This window comes from Schistocerca piceifrons, chromosome 8, assembly GCF_021461385.2.
Source record: "Schistocerca piceifrons isolate TAMUIC-IGC-003096 chromosome 8, iqSchPice1.1, whole genome shotgun sequence".
In the NCBI taxonomy this organism is placed as follows: Eukaryota; Metazoa; Arthropoda; class Insecta; order Orthoptera; family Acrididae; genus Schistocerca; species Schistocerca piceifrons.
The window spans coordinates 128580019-128599616 of record NC_060145.1 but is presented as its reverse complement, the minus strand read 5'-3'; the positions used below and the strand labels follow the sequence as shown (position 1 = coordinate 128599616).

The 19598-nt window shown below is 37.6% G+C and overlaps 1 protein-coding gene across 4 annotated transcripts in view; it reads right to left on the bottom strand.

The window, feature by feature from the left end:
* The window catches only part of LOC124712549 (tyrosine--tRNA ligase, cytoplasmic), a 119251-nt gene that overhangs the window by 9022 nt on the left and 90631 nt on the right, over nt 1-19598 (bottom strand). For all 4 annotated transcript variants that reach the window (XM_047242857.1, XM_047242859.1, XM_047242860.1 and 1 more), the window contains 2 exons: nt 15219-15369; nt 2989-3127 (listed from right to left, as the gene is read on the bottom strand). In XM_047242857.1, the coding sequence (XP_047098813.1) occupies nt 2989-3127; nt 15219-15369 (290 nt within the window). The remainder of the gene's footprint in view (nt 1-2988; nt 3128-15218; nt 15370-19598) is intronic.

The following is a 19598-nucleotide window of genomic DNA, read 5'->3' as shown; positions in this document are numbered from 1 at the left end:
CTCCCATCATGCACTGGTGCTGCTGTTCGCAGTGTGGTTTCAGCTCTCTGAGACTGCAAATGTGTGTGCAAGTTGTGTTTACATGTGTGTGTGTGTGTGTGTGTGTGTGTGTGTGTGTGTGTGTGTACATGGACACACTGCAAATCACATTTAAGTGCTTGGCAGAGGGTTAATCAAATCACCTTCATAATTCTCTATTATTCCAATCTCGTATAGCGCGCAGAAAGAATGAACACATATATCTTTCCGTACGAGCTCTGATTTTCCTTATTTTACCGTGGTGATCGTTCCTCCCTATGTAGGTCGGTGTCAACAAAATATTCTCACATTTGGAGGAGAAAGTTGGTGATTGGAATTTTGTGAGAAAATTCCGTCACAACGAAAAACGCCTTTCTTTTAATGATTTCCAGCCCAAATCCCCTATCATTTCTGTGACACTCTCTCCCATATTTCTCGATAATACAAAACGTGCTGCCTTTCTTTTTCGATGTACTCCGTCAGTCCTCTCTTTTTTAAGGATCCCACACCGCGCAGCAGTATTCTAAAAGAGGACGGACAAGCGTAGTGTAGGCAGCCTCCTTAATAGGTCTGTTACATTTTCTAAGTGTCCTGCCAATAAAATGCAGCCTTTGGTTAGCCTTCCCCACAACATTTTCTATGTGTTCTTTCCAACTTAAGTTGTTTGTAATCGTAATACCTAGGTATTTAGTTGAATTTACGGCTTTTAGGTTAGACCGATTTATCGTGTAACCGAAGTTTAACGAGTTTCTTTTAGCACTCGTGTGGATGACCTCACACTTTTCGTTATTTAGGGTCAACTGCCACTATTTGAACCATTCAGATATTTTATCTAAATCCTTTTGCAGCTTGTTTTGATCTTCTGATGACGTTATTAGTCGATAAACGACAGTGTCATCTGCAAACAATCAAAGACGGATGCTCAGATTGTCTCCCAAATTGTTTATATAGATAAGGAACAGCAAAGGGCCTATAACACTACCTTGGGGAACACCTGATATCACTTCTGTTTTACTCAATGACTTTCCGTCAATTACTATGAACTGTGACCTCTCTGACAGGAAATCACAAATCCAGTCACGTAACTGAGACGATATTCCATAAGCACGCAATTTCACTATGAGACGCTTGTGGGTACAGTGTCAAAAGCCTTCCGGAAATCCAGGAATATGGAATCGATCTGAAATCTCTTGTCAATAGCACTCAGCATTTCATGCGAATAAAGAGCTAGTTGTGTTTCACAAGAACGATGTTTTCTAAACCCATGTTGACTGTGTGTCAATAGACCGTTTCCTTCGAGGTAATTCATAATGTTCGAACACAAAATATGTTCTAAAATCCTGCTGCATATCGATGTCAACGATATGGGCCTGTAATTTAGTGGATTGCTCCATCTACCTTTCTTGAATATTAGTGTGACCTGTGCAACTTTCCAGTCTTTGGGTATGGATCTTTCGTCGAGCGAACGGTTGTATATGATTAAGTATGGAGCTAATGCATCAGCATACTCAGAAAGGAACCTAAATGGTATACAGTCTGGACCAGAAGACTTGCTTTTATTAAGTGATTTGAGTTGCTTCACTACTCCGAGGATATTCACTTCTACATTACTCATGTTGGCACCTGTTCTCGATTCAAATTTTGAATATTTACTTCGTCTTCTTTTGTGAAGGCATTTCGGAAGGCTGTGTTTAGTAATTCTGCTTTGGCAGCACTGTCTTCGATAGTGATAGATTGTTATTGTGCAGAAAAGCCATTGATTGTTTCTTGCCGCTAACATACTTCACATACGACCAGAATCTCTTTGGATTTTCTGCCAGGTCTACTGCTGACAAAGGCCTTAATGGCCGAAAGCTTTAATTGTGTGAACCTTTTTGTTGTGCCTATCGCGACTCAGCATCTCCCCTATGTGGTGAGTAGCAACTTTCCTTCTCTGGTATTGTTACATTCCATCCTGGATTTTCCAGAGTAAGATGTTAGTGGTATCAACATATAATATTAGCAACATTGCATCTCTTCCAGCTTTTCAGTGATCTGACAAGTACCTCAATCTTATCAGAGGCACGTAAGTAGGCAAGTGTGCTGCAAGTCTCCATAAATACATAATGTTAATTTCATTTCTATGCACCATTTATTTACACCTGCACTTTTGTATATGTGCATGTGTAGTCTGCGCTTTTATTTTTGGTAGGGCGTAGCAATAAAGCTTATCTTTCATATACAATAAGCGCCCTAAGATAATTTAAAAAGTAACTGGCCATGAATGATTAAAAACACCCGCATTACGTTGAATATTTGGTATTTCATTTCAAAATAACTGGCCACTACCAAGAATTATTCGTAGTCCAAAGCAGCTCTCTCTAAAATGTTTACAAGACATAATTTGTGAATAACCTGTGTAATTTTTGTAGCTTTCACAATTTTAGTTGCCTGCGTTCTACCATTACTCAGACCACAGCTTCATAAATTATAAACATATCTGTTTGTCAAACATTGTAGACTGCTATCAATTCAAAGTTCTATTTGTTACATTCGCTGTCTTCAGTAATTTTCCTTGGGTGATTTTTTAAATTACTTGTACTATTTTAATTTATTATCTGGTAATGTGCAAATCTGGATATTTTATTACCATTATCATTGTATAAATCATTCTTAGTTATTTAGTTTTGATTATTTGACACACAACAAATATTTACCTTTATATGCAATGGTGGTGAGAGTAAATATTGTTTGCCAAACCTACTGTGAGCGTGTGTAGGATGTGGACTATGGACATTTTACTGAGGATTTGCAGTGTACATTATATTCATATCAATATAATAAATGGAAAAATGTATTTAAGTTTAACTACTCTTAGGTTTACAAATTTATAATCATGACAACATTTCTTGTTCCTAATTTTTCATTAATCTGCTCAATTATGTGATTTTTTTTCTTTCCACAGAAACATTGCCACTAGAACTTGCATACCTGTAACTTTTCCCACACTTTCTTCTTAGGATTCAGAACGTCATCAGGTGTTCCAGATTCATATCCTTCAATGAAAATTCTTTCTCCTGGAACTGATCCATTTGGTGGTATAAGAGGTTCTACACATTTTGGATCTTCACTGAAAGAAAAATGTTATATGTTCAGTATTAGTGGTCCACAAAAGAGTACCTTAAAACTAAAATTCACGTAAATACAAAAATACGTATGAAGAATTGTATTTCTGGGGGCACACAGCAGATAGTCTGCAGAAGTAATTTACTGATAATCCTTCCATTTATCCGTGTGTACCTGTTACAGTGCTTCCATCACTTTCTTATTACATTGTACTAACAACTTGAAAACTGACATGAAAATAATACTTTTCAATATGCAGAGCCATACGACAGGCTTAGTTATGCATTCCATCTATGTAATCTCGATAATATTCATAATATTCATATTACTTTGAAAACGTGTTGCCAAGTACCGTGTATGTAACTTACAAAATGTATATTATCAGAATGATTTGCCACAGATACCACAAGGAAGTGCAATCACCATGGCCACAGTGTCTACCTGCACATGTTCCAAATAATGGGGTCAGGGACAAATTAACCATGCCTTTCTTCAAAGCAATTGTCTCAGTACATGCAAAACAGCAATTTTTAGTAAAGCAATGTTACAACTGCAGATCGACTAGCCACAAACTTTTTCTCTTGTATCACTTCACACAGTTATCTTCTTTTTCCCAACTAAATGACAGCCATGTTATTTTAGTCCTTTGATAACCTAATGTCTGAGATACACTCTTAAGCATGAGAAGAAATGAGTCTGTGAATAGCAAATCAGCTGTGCAGGCAATACTTCAAATTATTGTTATTTCCAAAAAGTCAGAGTTCTTATACAATCAGTGTGAGCAGAATTTCAGAAAGTTTCTTTTTGATTTTTCAGTAGTTCTTTAACAAAATCTGTTAAACAAAAACTACAAGGCAGTATTCTTTCATTACTTGAAGCACAGGAAATCATTTTATCACTTGACAAAGAATATTGGACTGACCCTCACCCCCGCCCCCCCCCCCCTCTCCTCTCTCACACTGTTAACCTTCTATAACTGTATCATTTACTTTGTGGAACATCTCTCATCTTGTGTGATATTTAATCTGTTTACTTCTTTGTACTTTGTACACTGCAACTACATACTCTTTTCCAAAAATGTACATGCAATTGTCCCCAGCCCCCTGATCAGGATCAGTATGAAGCAACTGCTATATTATTTTCAACCCAGCCTCTATAATATTTAATATCACATGACAAGTGTAGTGCCCAACACAATGACTGTATTTCATAATATGAAAATTACACTGTATGTTTGTAACATCTGTTTTATGTGATCTGTGCAACAGAGAACACTCAACAATGTAAATGTTCTGCACTCATTACCTCACACATCTGGAGTGCAAATTAAGTACTGTTAATGATAACCTCTTTGCAAGTTTTGAAAAAGGAATGGACATTCCTGCTTTTCAGGAAACTTAACTTTTTTTCTACTGAAGTATTCTACTATCAAGTTTTATGGACTTGACAATCCTTTCAAACCACATAGGCTACACAGTATGTCCACATGGCAATGTTGTTAGTAATGCACTCTTAGCTGCTTTTGGCAATGAGAAATGATGCCATGGTACATTTCTTTTGCTTGTATCAGTATGTTTACAACCTTCAGGACTTTATAATTCACTTTCATTTCACTGCACATTATTTTGGCGACACTTTGTACTCTCTTCAGTTCTGTGGACAAGTGCCCTCAGGGAAAATGCAAGAAGCAAAACTGCTGCTTTGTATCTAGATGAAATTTGAATACCCATGTTTCTCTGCCATTTTTTCTGGCCAGAATTCTGTTTTTAATATAGCTTCTTGAATTTCTTTTTCCTACATATCATTAGCAGCTCTAATAGCATCACTTCAAGAAATATTTACTCTCTTATAAAATCTGGGCACAGTTTGTTGTAGTGTACTATTTCATATTGTTAATGTTACAAAATTTATATATACCAGTAATCACATTTATGTGAGACATTTTTCATAGGTCAGAGATGTTCACAGATCAATCAGTCACTCCATACTGTAGTTTAATGTGGTTGGACAAGCTCATGAACAAAAAACAGTATGAATGTTTTACAAGTGAATGTTGCTGAAAGTCGATCACACTGACAACTCAAAGAAGAAATATATATGTGTGTGTGTGTGTGTGTGTGTGTGTGTGTGTAGCTCAGTAAAGGATCTGTCTGAGAGCTAACAAAGTTGTCATTCTTTTTTGGGCACCTGATGGTGATTCAAAGTTTATAATTTTTTGTGAGTAATCTCCTTTCCTCCCGAATTATTTATAATTGTTAGTAATGATTGTTTATACTGATGAGTCTACTTTCCATGAGTGTGGTGATGTTCACTGGCACAACTTTAGGACAAGAGCTCATTACATTCCATATGAAACCTCTAAAGTAAAAGTGAATATTTAGAGCACAATAATACTCGAAAACATTGTTGACCATCTTGGATTTCATATTTATTAAAAGTTGTAGCAATCTATGTTTTTAGGGAGCAAGAAATTATTATATAATGAAATATTTATAGTAAAGTAATTAAATATTTTACATAATTTATATTTTCAGGTGGCACCTAAAATATTGTGTGTGTTGGTTGTTCATTTTAACTTGAGACAAATAAATATCTTGAAGACAACACATCGCACAAAAAAAATGTTTTAGATGAAAAGTTAGTATTAGTAAAGGGGACATCTGTCTGTGCTACAACTGGCTACCTCCTAACCACCCCTCCTGTGTGGGTGGGGTCAACTTTGTATTTTTGAATGCGAACACGTCCCACCTTTATTGCATATTCAGATCATATGCTAGGAAATACATATGGTTTACTCAAACCATTGTTTTTTTTCTATTTTTGGTAGATGGAGCTGCAATTGATAAATATCACATATCAAGCGTGTCAAATTTTTGCACTTAAGAACCAACACATTTGATTGTACATTTCATTTGTGACGTAAATTTAAACCTTTGGGTTCTAACCATTGATACTGATGTTCAAATATTACTTTAGTGTTGCAAATGTGATTACACAGTACAAATAATATTGCTAGAAATTGATATTTCTGGCAAATAAGTTAGATGCACAGTAATGTAGTTTCCTGTTTCCTGCGGCGAGTCCCCAGATTGAGGAGAGTCCCCAGACAATCGGAAATCATGATTTTAGTGGCTGCCCTTGAACCCCTCCTTCAGAGTGACTGGTTTCAGTGTGTCTTTCCATCCAACTGCTGTAACTCAAGTGCTGGCTGCTGTCGGAATACAAACTTGTAATAAGGTAAAACATCCATGAGGTGATAATGAGAGAAACACCTGCAATGGATACACACGATCGTGTATATATTCTCATGCTCGCCTCATCGCTCAGAACATGGCATGCCCAACTGCAGCTCTGGGGCCTTTATAAGCACAAACACTGAATGTCTCAGCGCCACTCCTCTCTAGAGGCTATTCAACACAGCTGATGTAATGTATGTTGTACCTATTGCAGAGATGATCAAAATAATTTTAATTTATGGCGAGGATGTAAGAAGCTCCCCATAGTGAGAGGCAAGAGGAATCACTGAAATGAAGCTCCCAAATCATTAGAGGCAAGGGAATGCACCGTTATCGAGCATCTTTATGGGAACTGAAAAGTATTATGTCAATGTTACAGTTCCTGGATCACGATAAAAAGAGTTTCTAGTCTGACATTGGAACAGTGAACCAGGCTGTACTGTATCATCAACTTTGTAACGCCAGATTAAATTTTGAACATAAATATCAATTCTCAGAAGAGAAAACTTTACTTTTACAATGTAAATGAGATGTAAAATGAAATGTATCAGTTCTTTAATGCAAAAACAGGCACACTCGATATTTGTTGATTACAGCGGCATCCACCATGAATTGAAAACAATGGTTTGAGTAAACCATACGTGTTTTTTGGCATAGAATCTGAATAAGCAATAAAAATGGGAGGTGGGGGTGTTCCCATTTGAAAACACAAACTAGCTGCTGCCCACATGGAGGGGGAGCAGGGTGTGGTTATGACATGGCCAGTTGTAGCACAGACAAGTGTCTCCTTTACTAATATTAACTATTGACCAAGAATTTTTTTTTCGTATGATGCACTATTTTTGAAATATTTAATTGTCTCAAGTTAAAATGAACGCCATGTGTGTATATAGAGCAATTTAGCTGCAACCAATGCCAGGTTTTATGCAATCCACAATGCCTTCTAATACCACGTGCAAGATTTTCTTATTCTCTTTCTAGCTATGTGCAAGCTATTAGCCCTCCAGAAAAAATGAACAGTAGGAAATTTAATAGAGCTACATTTTTTCCTGGGATACATTTTTGCTAGAGGTCATTATTTTCGAATTATTAAAGAAAAATGTACAAATTTACCTCCACATGAGTTTTTCTTGAATAACTCGAAAACTGGCCTCCAACGAAAACATATCCCAGTACAAAATTCAACTACATTAAATTTTCTACAAAAAGGTACTGTTCATTTTTTCTGAAGGACTAATAGTTTGCGGATAGCAAGTGAGAGAATACGAAAATCTTGCATGTGGTTTTTGGTGTTGTAGGTTGAACAAAACTGACTAGTAGGGGCAGCTGAATAATCCTACACATATCTTCATATTTGTATGTGTGTGTGTATTATTTAGTCATAATAGAGCCTTTTATTTGCACAGTAAAAGCATAAATGGTATTTTTCAGACGGGATGTACTTACAATAAAATTCTTCTGAGTATGTGACTGCTAGGCCAGTGAGCAAAATTCTCCATCGTTGCAGCCACTGTTGCAAATGGCCTTCCTCAGGTTAACAAAAACACCCTGAGGAAGGCCATTTGCAACATTGGCCGAAACTTCAGAGAATTTTACTCACTGACCTTGCAGTCACATACCCAGAAGAATTTTATTGACTGTGACAATGGCTGCAAAAGGCTCCTCTTACAGGATGTACTTTTGCTCTGTTACAATTGTACACAGTTGTTATGTTACTGATCTGCATTTCAGATAAATGGTTTGTTTTTATTACAACTAACTATTATACACATGCAGGCACCCTACTCCTCCCATCCACACACCCACTCCCCCTCACACACACACACACACACACACACACACACACACACACACAAATGCAACACACACACACACATGACCACTGTCTCTGGGTTATTCCATCCTTGATTTTACGAAGTCTACATGAAATTATTTTTGTGCCTTGTGCTGTGAATCAGTGTATCACAGATTACTTGAAATTGTTTTATTATTATCAAATAAAAAACATTAAGGAGGATATGTATGAATGTAAAAATTCTAAGATTCTTAAAATGGCTTCTGCAAAATGTACAGTTATCTACTTTACACCATATTCTCACTGTTATCGTCAGCTGTATAAGCACCTTATTTACTTTAGGTGCAGTGCGTCAGAAATTAATTCAGTGAGACAACAGGGTGTGAAACTAAGTAAACTCAGACAACACTCTTGTTTTTAGCTCAACACATTGAGATAAACGTCTAAAGGGCATAACACACTGAACTGAGCTTTTTGATTAGTTTATCAATGTTTTGATTACATTTTAATTTATGAAAGGATAGTTGCAACTCACAATTTAGCGGAGACGTTGAGTCACGACAGGCACAACCAAAAGCTTTTGGCCAACAAGGTGTCTGTCAGAAATAGATAACATATACACATGCACACACTCACTCAAACACAACACACACACACACACACACACACACACACACACACACGACCACAGTCTCAGACTGCTGTTAATAAGTAATAGAAACTTGTTTTGTACCTTAATATTATAGGTTTTGTTTATATTCCTTGTTTAAAACCAGGTTTTTAAAAAAGAATTTGATAATCCGGTATATTTGATAATTCGCACTTATACATCCCCAAGCACACTAGATTATTAAGATCCCATTCTGTTTTGCATATTTTTTGTTGTTTGTATGTGTCAAAGTATATTGATGTGTTGAACTGTATACATAAACTGTCAAAACTTTACTGACCTGCAGAATTTGTTTTATGTAAGCAGCACACCAACTGTAGCACAGAAAAGAAGGGAACCAATGGAAAACTCTCCTGCCTCAGCACAAAAAATGCATGTTCCACTTTAGAAAACTCTGATAGGAAACTGAGGAACCAGCTGCCTCAATTCTCATTCCAGATTCCTCACCAAAAATTTTGGTGTGCCGACATATTCGCAATTCTCTGTGGTGGAAGACAGTAGCAGATAGACAGTGACTGTGGAAACAGTGCCAGTGGGAGAGAAAGAGAGAAGACCAGCGTTGGTGGGAGAGAGAAACTGGTAGTGAAATAGAAAGAGAGAGGGACAAAGACAATAGCAGTGGGAGCCAAAGAGAGAAGATACATTGATGGTTAGTGAAGGGCAGTAGCAGTAAAAAACAGAGAGGGACAGAAATACTGTTCAGGCACATTAATGTGACCACCTGTCAACAGCCTGAATAACCACCTTTGCAGTGCAGACCGCTGCAAGAAGTGCAGCAAAAGTGTCGGTGAGGTTCTGGAAGGTACCAGCAGGGGTGTGGAGCCATGCTGACTAGTGCCACGACCAGCTGTGCTACATTTCTTAGTCGAGGATGTACAGCCCAACTGAGATTGAGGTGGAGCACAGATTTTCGACTGCTTTTAAATTGGGGGTGTGCTGGCCAGGGGAGTACGCGAAACTCATCATAGTGCTCTTGGAACCACACATGTACACCACGAGCTGTGTGACGTGTTGCATTTTCCTGCTGGTAGAAGCATTTGTGCTAAGGAAAAACAAACTGGACTGATAAGACACAGTCCCCAAGGGTAGATGCATTCACAAGATCACCCAGGGAATGCCACAGAAGTATTCCCCAGACCACAATGCTCCAGCCTCCGGCCTGGACACTTCTGATGATTGTTATGGGGTGTTTGCTTCCAGACATTTCACACACTATGTGCCAAAGTCCATCTGTACGGTGGAGCATAAAACGTGATTCATCTGAATAGTCCATCTGTCACCACTCAATGGTATTCACACTCAAATTCCAGCCTTTGTCGGTGACAAACAGCAGTCGGCATGGGTGCATGAACCAGGCACCTGCTCCACCCACAAGCAGCAATGTGTGCCTGAATTCCTGTCGAGAGGACACCATTAGTAGCTCCTTGGTTCATCAGGGCAGGCAGTTGCATGTCAGTTTGCCTGAACACATCAATACGGCCATCATTCACTCCTCTCATCTTGGCCTGTGATACACCACAGTTGCTTTGGTGCTGGTTTTTGGATACTGCCATTTGCCAAGCACGGTGTCTGTTAACCATGGCAGCATGCAAACAGTTTACAAACTTAGCCATTCCAGAAATGCTTCCACCCTTGGCCCAAAAGCCAACGATCATGTCTTTTTGGATGTCAGATAAATCACTCCATTTCCGTATTTTAATAACAACTGCATTGTTTTCCATGTCACAGAGAACAGTGAGAATATTGTGTGAAGTAGATAACCATACATTTTGCAGAAGCCGTTTTAAGAATCTTAGAATTTTTACATTCATACGTATACTCCTTAATGTTTTTTGTTTGCTAATAATAAAACAGTTTCAACTAATCTGCTAGTGCTGCCACCTGCTGCCTGTGAGTAGTTATTGTATGTTGACGTTGAATGTGGTGGTGGTCACACATGGTGGCCACTCAGACTTGGGGAAAAAAAAATCTCTGAGAATTCCAGGTGTGGGAATAAAGACAATGTCATAAGAAGCTCCTGACAAGGGAACCTCCCCATCGCACCCCCCTCAGATTTAGTTAAAAGTTGGCACAGTGGATAGGCCTTGAAAAACTGAACACAGATCTATCAAGAAAACAGGAAGAGGTTGCGTGGAACTATGAACAAAATAAGCAAAATATAGAAACTGAGTAGTCCATGTGCAAGATATGCAACATCAAGGAAACTGCGAGCTCAGGAATGCCGTGGTCCTGTGGTTAGCGTGAGCAGATGTGGAACGAGAGTTCCTGGGTTCAAATCTTCCCTTGAGTGAAGAGTTTAATTTTTTTATTTTCAGACAATTATTATCTGTCACCAGTGTCATATAGAATATATCAGATGCGTTTTCTTGTGGAGGAATCGGTTAACCTATGACCTTGCGATCAAATGTTTTCGGTTCCCATTAGAGAGCACGTCCTTTCGTCTACTAATAGCACCGTTTTGCGGTGCGGTCGTAAAACACAGACACTAAACGTATTACGGTGAACAGAGACATCAATGAACTAATGGACAGATCATAACTTTGTGAAACTAAAGAAAATAAATTTTTCACTCAAGGGAGGATTTGAACCAAGGACCTTACGTTTGGCAGCTGCTCACGCTGACCACAGGGCTCCTCAAGCTCACACTTTCCTTGATGTTGCCTATCTTGCGCATGGGCTACTCACTGTATGTCTTGCTTATTTTTTTCATAGTTCCACACAACTTCTTCCTGTTTTTTCGATTGATCTGTGTTCAGTTTTTCAAGGCCTACCCACTGTGCCAACTTATAAGTAAATCTGAGAGGGGTGCGATGGGGAGGTTCCCTTGTGAGAAATTAGCAATGAGCAGAAAAGGGGGCCTGTGTGTGTGTGTGTGTGTGTGTGTGTGTGTGTGTGTGTGTGTGTGTGTGTGGACTTGAGTGCTTCTCAATATTGACTTTCCTCTCAGCTGTAATTTAGTGGCAGTTAAATAATTTATTTGGACTAATATTCAAATAATCAACACACTTTGAAATACTAAGTATTTTAAAATTTGAGACTAATAAAGCTCGATAAAATTAAATTCCAATGTTCGGTTCAAAACACAGAATTCCCTGAGATTTTACAATATTCCTGAAATTCCTTGAGATTAAACCTGATTTTTTTTTCTGGTAAAAGTTGTCACTTATTATCCACAATTAAGTTATATTTTTGTTTACTTTGGAAGTACTGTCATTTTAAGTTGATGACGCATGCTTTGTATATTTGTTGTTATATCTTTGCAATTTTCAAGCTGCTAGGTTAGTTTCGTTATTGCTGCTGTGCTGTTAATCATGGCTGCTCTGCTGTCTATTTGCACAAAAGAAGAGCAATGTTCAGTGATCCGTTTTTTGTGGTGGGAAGGTGGGTCAGGGGCCGAAATTCATCTAAGACTTTTGGTACGGTACAGGTACAGTGTTTTGCCACAATGGAGCGTCTACGAATGGATTGAAAAATTCCGAAATGGTCGCCCAAGTGTTATGCACAATGAAGGAGCTGGATGACTGTTTACTGCCACAAATGAAGAAACCATTGAGTGTTCACGTGAAATGATTCGCTTAGACAGACAATTAACTATTGACGAAGTGGCACATCATCTGCAAATTAGTCACAGTTCTGCCTACGAAATCTTCCACAACAGACTTGGGTTTCATAAAATTTGTGCAAGATGGTTCTCAAAACAACTCACATGGTTGAAAAAAAAAATTGGATCGCTATGGTAACGAAGGGTACAACTTCTTAGACAGGATCATTACTGGTGACAAAACATGGATCCATCATTATGAGCCGAACAGTAAATGGCAGAGTATGGAATGGAAACATCCAAATTCACCGCACAAGAAAAAGTTCAAGACCCAACCGTCTGCAGGAAAACTGATGCTTACAGTTTTTTGGGACGCACAAGGTCCAGTACTGGACAATTATGGGGAAAGGGGCACAACAATAAACAGTGTACGTTACAGTGAGATGCTTAGTGCCAGGCTAAAGCCTGCGATTTGAAGAAAACACTGAGGATTGCTGTCAAAAAGTGTTTTGTTGTTGCACAACGATGCCCATCCGTATACTGCTGCCCACACTGCTGAAATGCTCCAGAAACTAAAATTTAAGTACTGGATCATCCTCCATATAGTCCTGAGCTTGCCCCTTGTGACTATCACTTGTTTGGTCCACTCAAACAGGCATTAAGGGGCTGTCGATTTGCCTTGGATGAAGCACTGAAAGAAGCGGTGCATTCCTGGCTTGAAGCTCAACCAAGAACCTTCTTTTATGAGGGCATCAGGAAGCTTGTACAATGATGGACCAAGTGCATTGAAACACAAGGAGCCAATGTTGAAAAATGGTATACTTGTAAGTTACTTATTCGATTACAATAAAATTTTATAACTACTTTGCAGACAATAATTGACTTACCCTCGTAATTCTGAGAGAATGCCAGGTTTTTCAGAAAAACCACCACCATGTCACATTAATGTGACTGGGGTGTGTAGGAACAGTGGGAGCAAAAGAGAGAACAGACACTACACATAAAAAATATATGAGTGTTGATCGCACAAAGGCTTGGGGGGTCTGGACCCTTCCAGACTGATGAACTTTATCATGCAGGTATGTTGGAGGGCACATTTGGGACAAAAATTTTCAACAGATGGGTAGAGGGGAAAAGGTAAGTTTGACCCCCCCCCCCCTCCCCCCAGAATTTTTGAGTTGCTGAGATATGGCGCACAGTGGTAAAGAAAGACGAAAGGAAACGTATGTGAGAGAGTAGACAGTAGCAGTGGGATATTCTGCAAGTCAATGGGAGAAAAAGGAGACAGTGGGAGAGAGACATATATAGACATTGGTAGTGATAGAGAGATGCTGATTACGAAGGTGACACAGCTGGCACTCCACTTTTGTATCAGAGTCTTTTAAAGAGGAACATACTCACTTTTTGCTCTCCAACAGGGGCAGTTTTCTGTTGGTTATATTATGCTGATAAGCAAGTAGTTTTTCATCAAATGCTGCAAGAAGTCACAGAGCTAGCATCATTCTGCATCGTAACATAAGCCCTGTCCTCCTCTTCATAATCCTCACAATGAGAGCAACTGAAAATTCCTATTTATCTCCAGCACTTTCATCGTGATAATTTTTAAAGTAATACAGAACCCATTTCTCTAGCATTTACTGAGCAACCTGCTGCTACAATTCAAGAACTTCCCTGTTTTGCTCCCCTGAAAGTTTGGTGTACAGAACTAGTGTTCTTTAATTTATTCTTCATCTGTGATAGTAAATTTTCTTCCTGCTGCTCCAGTGTTCGTCTCTTTTGTTTCTTGAATGACCGCTAACTTGAAATTAGCATCATATTGGCTGTGTGAACCAATAGTGAACCATGAACTCTGAGGTCTAAATTTATCAACACTAAATAATTAAAAGTAGACCCAGCATTAATTTGAAGTGGTATAATTTCGGCCAATTCAGTGTTAAGTTCCACAGAGGACAATGTATTGTTGCCATTCAGTTTGCTAATAATGCTAGTGCTGTACGAAAAGTAAATTGTAACAATCAATAAAGGATACAAATTACAGCCTGTTACTCTGTTAGTAGTAAAAAAGGGTAATAGTGGAGTGTTTATGGAGAGAAACATACATAGTCATCTTGACTTCTTCTGTGTTCCTGTCACAGTAGTATACATTCTGCAGTGACTTTTGTAAGTAATAAAGGAAATGAATGAGCAAAGAAAAAAAGTTACATTTTCCTTAAAAATTATGCATTCAACAATAAAGAAGCAAAAAATTTAAAGTTTAGAATATATATTAAGTTAATTTTTTTATGTGAATAACTGTTTGTTGACCTCCAGTTCCCATTTTTAACTTACCAACAGAAAATACAAGTATGTTGATTACACAGAATATTTATTAAAACGATAATTATGGCCACGACAACCACTGTGAGATGCATAAATCATACATAATGGACATTAAGATATCTAATTTGGTCACAAAGAGACATACATAAAAATATTTTCTATGTAAATATGGTAACCCGCCCATAATACTGTGTTGCGCACCTGGTGCCTCTCTCCATCTATTCCTGTCTTGTGCACCTGATACTTCCCCTCCAGCCATTAACCACCCTTCCTCAACCCTCTTTCCCATTCCACAGCTCCTTTTATGCTCTCACCCACTTCAGCTGATAATCCCTCAACCCAATCAATCCATAGAATTTCAGTCCCAGCACAGTGTACTCAGCCGGCACAATGTATCAACACAGGTGTGTGTGTGTGTGTGTGTGTGTGTGTGTGTGTGTGTGTGTGTGTGTACTTTCATATATAAAATGTTTGCTGTGTGTATAATATGCTCATTGTTCCAAAATTAAATACAATGCACTGTTACATACTTACATGGAGGCACATAGTACCATGCCACAAGATTCAACACCACGCATCTTTGCAGGTTTTAGGTTGCATAGAACAACCACCATACGTTCTCGCATCTCTTCTATTGGAACAAAATTTACTAGCCCACTTACTATTACACGAGGAGAACTTTCACCTAGATTGAAAGAGAACAAAGAAAAAAATATTAGCAAACAAAAAGGGTAACTTTTAAGGTGATGGACATTTTAGTCCACCTCACATGATCGGAGTGTAGCTACAACTATAAAGTAAAAATACAAACATAGATTGCACAACACTGTCTATCTCTGGAATATCTTTATCGATTCTAGACTTATTTACGTGCTGCTAAAAATGAAAGCTCTTTATCATCATCAGTGTTGTTGATGTTTCCTTAATGAGGGAATGCGTGGCTACCTACCAGGCTAGTAGAGATATTTACAGTTTTGTTAGTTGAATGAACTCTGAAGTGAAATAACTGGTTTCCCATTTTACACAAAGAGAGTAACTATGTATCTAACAAAGCAAAGGTCTTCCCTGGCATCAGTCTGATATCACTGCAACTGTTGAACCAACGTAATACAGTAACCACATTGCTGCGACCCAACTACCAGCAATTATTTGTTATTCAGTATATCATTTCTGGATCATTTTTGAAACACTCATTATTTTTATTGTTTATCTATTCTGGGATATTCTATGTTTGCATAATTACCAGCATTCTGGAATATTATATGTGTGTAAAAAAAGCTGCGCTCTCTGATAAGGAAATCAGGTATGTTCTGGCTGTACATTGGTGTCAGTAATAAATGTACTTTCAGAGTGACAATATTGCTGTAAAATCATGGATTTTCTAGACATGTAGTAGAGTATGTAGCAATCAAAACTTACAACCTCAAGTTCCAAAGCACTGAAATACCAAATATGCAACAAGAGGACCACTTACTAGCATCAGGCATATCCTTCAGTACTTTTTTTCATAAAGATTTATATAAATTAAAAAACTGAAAGCCATTTACAATTTTATAATAACATCCAAGTAACATCCATAGACAGGCAAACAATGGCATTCATCATTCCCTCTAGGAATCTATGAGTGCCTTAAAGTTTACAAATGGGTCTGTGCTTTTATGGAGACTTAGAGATATGTTACTATGCACGTTAAAACCTAAAAAAAACTTTCATCCAACTAGAAATGTCATTAAGAATGCAAAAAGGTAATAAAACTTGTTACCAAACTTAAGAATGAGTTCAGACAGCTTACTGCAATGAATTTTAAGTCGCAGAATATAACTATCTGCCATTTGAGATGTGATATATTTCAATTCTCAGCTGCAAATGACATGCAGTAGCGCTTTTAAAATTCTAAAAATCTTAAGCAATTTCAGTTCACAACATATCACCAGATATTCTGTTAAATATGAAAGAATCATTGACGGCTTTCACATTCAATGGCATGAGAAGTAGCTTTCCATATGGGATTGAACAGTCCCAATTAGAAAATAGATTAACATCTGATTACATCATTACTCTACAATTTTCATGTTCCGAACTATATTTAATTATTTTTTGGTAACAATAAAATGACAAGGATAAGCTATGCGTTAGATACTCTGGAAACTTAAGAATTTTTACATAATTTTTTGTTGCAATCTCAAAAGTAAAATATAATTTCAAAAGACAGGAGTATGTTAACTGAGATATGAATGTGAGGATCAGAATGTTAATTTAAAATGAGCAGGACAAATGGACTCTGAGCTTTCACCATTAGGTTGCATCCTTGGCACTGATATGCGCCCATGATACTAACAGGGACATGTGAAAACTGTAACATATGGTGCTAGCACAACCTAGAAAGACTCAGTCTCTCTTGGGTTCAGATTCATTTTGGTTAGCTAAGTTCAGACCAGAAAACATTATATTCTTAATTTGTAATTTTTTAGGAATTCAGCCTTCATTGCATGACAGTGGCCACAGTGCGAAAACAAAAACACTGTAAATTAAAAGCTAGCAAAGTTTTCAGTCTTGTTTATGTGGCTTTCATCAATTGCATGCCTCAACTATTTGGCAAGTTTTCAAATTTACTCATTACAATATTTATATTCCACCATTATCAGACATATTTATATCACTGTAGACAGCAAAATCATACTTCTTGAAGAAATTGCAGGTTAGTTCTAAAACACCAGTGTATGCCAAATGTTGTAAAAAGTGTAACTCAAACAATTTTGATTCATGCAACATGGTAAAAAAACAAGAAGGGATAACACCCTTAAAGTTAATGCACTTAAATGTGCAATATCTCAGAAACAAACTAGACATTCTACAAATATTCATAGAGGAACACTTGCCACATGTACTAGTAATAACGGAACATGGGCTAAAATGCAGTGAAATAATATATTATAGATTAGAAGGTTACATACTAGCAAATAGTTATTGTAGGCAAAACCATAAAGGTGGTGGTGTGGCAGTTTATGTTAATAAGGATACAGAAGCTACAAAAATTTCCTTTCTGGAACACCACACCAAAGAAGGATCAAATGAAATGACAGGTATTGTACTCCACAGTAATGATCTTAAGTTACCAAAGCATAAAGTGATTGGAGTATGTAGGCCACCAAATGTTGATGTAATGCTGTTTATGGATAAACTTTGTAGTGTTATTGGTCAGGCGTTCTAAAGACATTACTATATTAGGTGACTTTAATATAGATGCAAACTCGAATAGTATAGTAAACTTGAAAGTCAATGATGTACTGACCTCATACAATCTCGTAAATATAGTGAATTCTGACACCAGAGTGACAGACACATGTTCCACTAGAATAGATTATGCTATAATCAACAAAGATGTTATAGATAAGGTAAATTACAGTAAAAACAAAGATTCCATGACTTACCAAATGGGAAAGCGCTGGTACATAGACACAATAAAAAGACACACAAACACACACACAAAATTTCAAGCTTTCGCAACCAACGGTTGCTTCGTCAGGAAAGAGGGAAAGACGAAAGGATGTGGGTTTTAAGGGAGAGGGTAAGGAGTCATTCCAATCCCGGGAGTGGAAAGACTTACCTCAGAGGGAAAAAAGGACGGGTATACACACACACACACACACACACACACACACACACACATCCATCCACACATATACAGACACAAGCAGACATATTTAAAGGCCTTTAAATATGTCTGCTTGTGTCTGTATATGTGTGGATGGATATATGTGTGTGTGTGTGTGTGTGTGTGTGTGTGTGTGTGTGGTAAGTCTTTCCACTCCCGGGATTGGAATGACTCCTTACCCTCTCCCTTAAAACCCACATCCTTTCGTCTTTCCCTCTCCTTCCCTCTTTCCTGACGAAGCAACCGTTTGTTGCGAAAGCTTGAAATTTTGTGTGTGTGTTTGTGTGTCTTTTTATTGTGTCTATCTACCAGCGCTTTCCCGTTTGGTAAGTCATGGAATCTTTGTTTTTAACATGTTTTTCCCATGTGGAATGTTTCTTTCTATTTTATTTATATCGTAAATTACAGTAACTTAGATTTTCTTTATTCTGACCACTTCTGTCAGGTGATAGAATACAACAATTCAGTTGTGCCTAAAATAACAAAAATTGTGCTACAGAAACAAATGCTGAATACCTCAAATATTAATGCTTTTAAAGACAAACTAGCGAATGAGAAATGGGATTCTGTGTACCAGGTAAAAGGTTCGGATGAGAAATGCAATGAATTCTACTCAACCCTACAGCATCATTATGAATATAGTTGTCCAGTTAGAGAAATCCAGAAGGTAGTTAAACACTGTCAAAATGGAAGTAATCCTAGACTAAAACTCCCAACAAATCTGATTATGCTCAGGCAGCAAGTACATGACCAAAACCAGCTTTATAAAGCTACTACTAAGCAGGTTTTCAAGGAAAAATACAATAGGGCTAAGCAAACTTTTAAAACTGAAATTGTTAACCTAAGGAAGCAGATTAACAGCAAAACAATAGAACAGTCTGACAACATATGCAAAGCATCTTGGAAACTGATTGACAAATACCGAAAAGGCCCCAACTAGATGAACATGGAACCACTCAGCATAAGACATGATGGTAACATTATAAAAGACCCAGAAACTATATGTAATATTTTTAATAACTACTACATTTCTGGTGAACAATCAACCCATATTATAGATTCACAGGTAGAGATCCGATGCCATCTCACCCAGTGTACCGAATTTGAATTTGTGGAAGTGATTGAGCAGGAGGTTCACAGGGCAATATACCTGCTAAAGAAAAAAATTTCATCTGGATGGGATGGTGTATCCAGTGCTATTACTAAAGCGTGCTTAAAAGAAATCTCTAAACTTCTTATTCACCTGATTAATTGCAGCA